Source organism: Echinococcus granulosus (assembly GCF_000524195.1).
Source record: "Echinococcus granulosus chromosome Unknown EG_S00240, whole genome shotgun sequence".
NCBI lineage: Eukaryota > Metazoa > Platyhelminthes > Cestoda > Cyclophyllidea > Taeniidae > Echinococcus > Echinococcus granulosus.
Genome location: NW_020170620.1, coordinates 16,815 through 18,645, shown reverse-complemented (window position 1 = coordinate 18,645; position 1,831 = coordinate 16,815). Strand labels below are relative to the sequence as shown.

Here is a 1,831-nt window from a genome sequence, read left to right as displayed (position 1 = left end):
TTAGGAGTAACAATATCGCTTTCGATTTTAGGTGCGCAGAGAAATAAGCCTAATTGATGATGACACCTTGACACAGAAGGTGTTTATGGCGACTGAGAAGAAAACCGATCTTGCTCTGCATTCGGACATAGTTTATAAGCGCTCGCCTAAATTAATTGGCAGTAGGGGGCTTTAGGTGCCTTTATTTTTGGATTCAAATTTCACTTCAATTGAAAGAAAATCGTATCTACTACACTACAATGTGTTTTTTGGCATGTTGTTTATGTTCCTTATTATAGGGGAACTGTAAAATTGCCTACAATTTGCTCAACTCACACTTTATTCTCCTCCAATACAGAGAGGAGAAGTGCATTAAAAGGATCTGTTTCAATCACTTGAAAATTTATGTAGCTTGAAGAATAAATCAATGTTAAAGTAGGCACTACCCTAAGATAGTGCAGCATAATGTATTTCGGACGAATTGATCAATCGAAATGCCTTACCGGTTAACGTTATTTCGGACAGGTCGACCAAGGCACATCGGAATAATAAAGCTTAAAGTAGTCGGTAAATTTTGGTTCCTAGATGCATGCTTTCAAAAATGCAAGTAGACGTTTCTTAACCACCGATTTTTTCTATGGCTTGGTAAGTTTAATTACGTTTGCCTTATGCTCCTTCAGCAAACCGATTTAAAGTTATACATTCTATTTTAAGCACTCCTGTGCTTAATAGTGGACATAATAAGGAATTGAATTGGTACAAACACAAGGATAAGTGAGAATTGCGCTTAAGGCTACTATTTATGATGGTTTTGCATTGCTTTCACATGCGTAAGCCAAGTGGCGCATTTTTAAAGTGTTTAAACATGCAGCAAGGGTATCAGACGGGCTAATACAATCCGACGAATATGAAACTGTGCAGAAGCTTGGGAGCACTTACCCGGTTGAATTCCCGCAAACAATGCTTTAATTTAGTCCACAAGTGGCTTGTCATGCCCCATTTAATTTGTTGAGAGTGTCGGAGAAGGCCCATGGGTTCCAAATGTAGCTCAATGCCCTCATGATCCTGTGTCTGTTTAATGTTCAAGTAAAATTACATGCCTCGTATTATTTGAAGGCCATTTTCGAGGCAACGAATAATAACCGCGGAACTGCTGCCTAAATCTCAGATTTTTGCTTCAATATTTGCAGTGACTTAACAAAGTAATCGATGTTAGGTGGCAGAGGCTATTGTTGGAAAATTGTCCGACTCTGTTTATTGGTTTATTTGTTGTCAATATATAGACAAGAGAAGTTTTTATTTGATGTTTAATGTAATGTTAATGTTTTCTGTTTAATATGTTTCAAATTCAAATGTTGACTGACAAGTTTACAATCCTTTACAGCAAATGTGCTGCGCAGGAATTTGAATTATGGCATTTGCTTAATTATCAGTAATGGTAGGAATATTTCACCCAGATGTGAGTTTTACTATGGTGCGTAATATCGCGAATGTAGTGCTGAAAGCTTTACAGAAGATTGCCTTTATAAAGAAAAGTTTGCGTTATGCGAAGACAACAAGGTTGGGATTGGTAAGCGTTCAGATTTGTGGGCCCCTAGTTTTTACTTGTCCCAAAAGCGTCCTAATCCATTTAGTAGGAAATAAAAATAACAGCTCATTCTTTTTTAATCTTGCTGCACTATTTTTAGGTAATAAACATTGTCAATTTCCCAAAAAAATAATAACGTTCTTACCACAGTCGCTATCTTTGTGCTGTCGATTTTTCATAAATTTCAAAGTCAGTTTTGCATGTAACTCTAAAGTCTCCTGCACACTGGAGTACTTTACTGTGCCTGTAGTTACTTCTCGGATT

General features: G+C 37.0%; 2 protein-coding genes across 2 annotated transcripts in view; one reads left to right on the top strand and one right to left on the bottom strand. All coding sequences in view use genetic code 11, as the record gives it.

Moving 5' to 3' along the window:
* The window catches only part of EGR_10604 (hypothetical protein), a gene marked incomplete at both ends in the record, with an annotated part of 11,875 nt that extends 11,355 nt beyond the window's left edge, over positions 1–520 (bottom strand). The window contains 2 exons of the mRNA XM_024499853.1: positions 318–390; positions 483–520. Of these exons, the coding sequence (XP_024345732.1) occupies positions 318–390; positions 483–520 (111 nt within the window). The remainder of the gene's footprint in view (positions 1–317; positions 391–482) is intronic.
* An 894-nt stretch (positions 521–1,414) lies between these two features.
* The window catches only part of EGR_10603 (hypothetical protein), a gene marked incomplete at both ends in the record, with an annotated part of 2,244 nt that continues 1,827 nt past the window's right edge, over positions 1,415–1,831 (top strand). Inside the window, 2 exons of the mRNA XM_024499852.1 lie at positions 1,415–1,539; positions 1,597–1,769. Coding sequence (XP_024345731.1) covers positions 1,415–1,539; positions 1,597–1,769 — 298 coding nt within the window. The remainder of the gene's footprint in view (positions 1,540–1,596; positions 1,770–1,831) is intronic.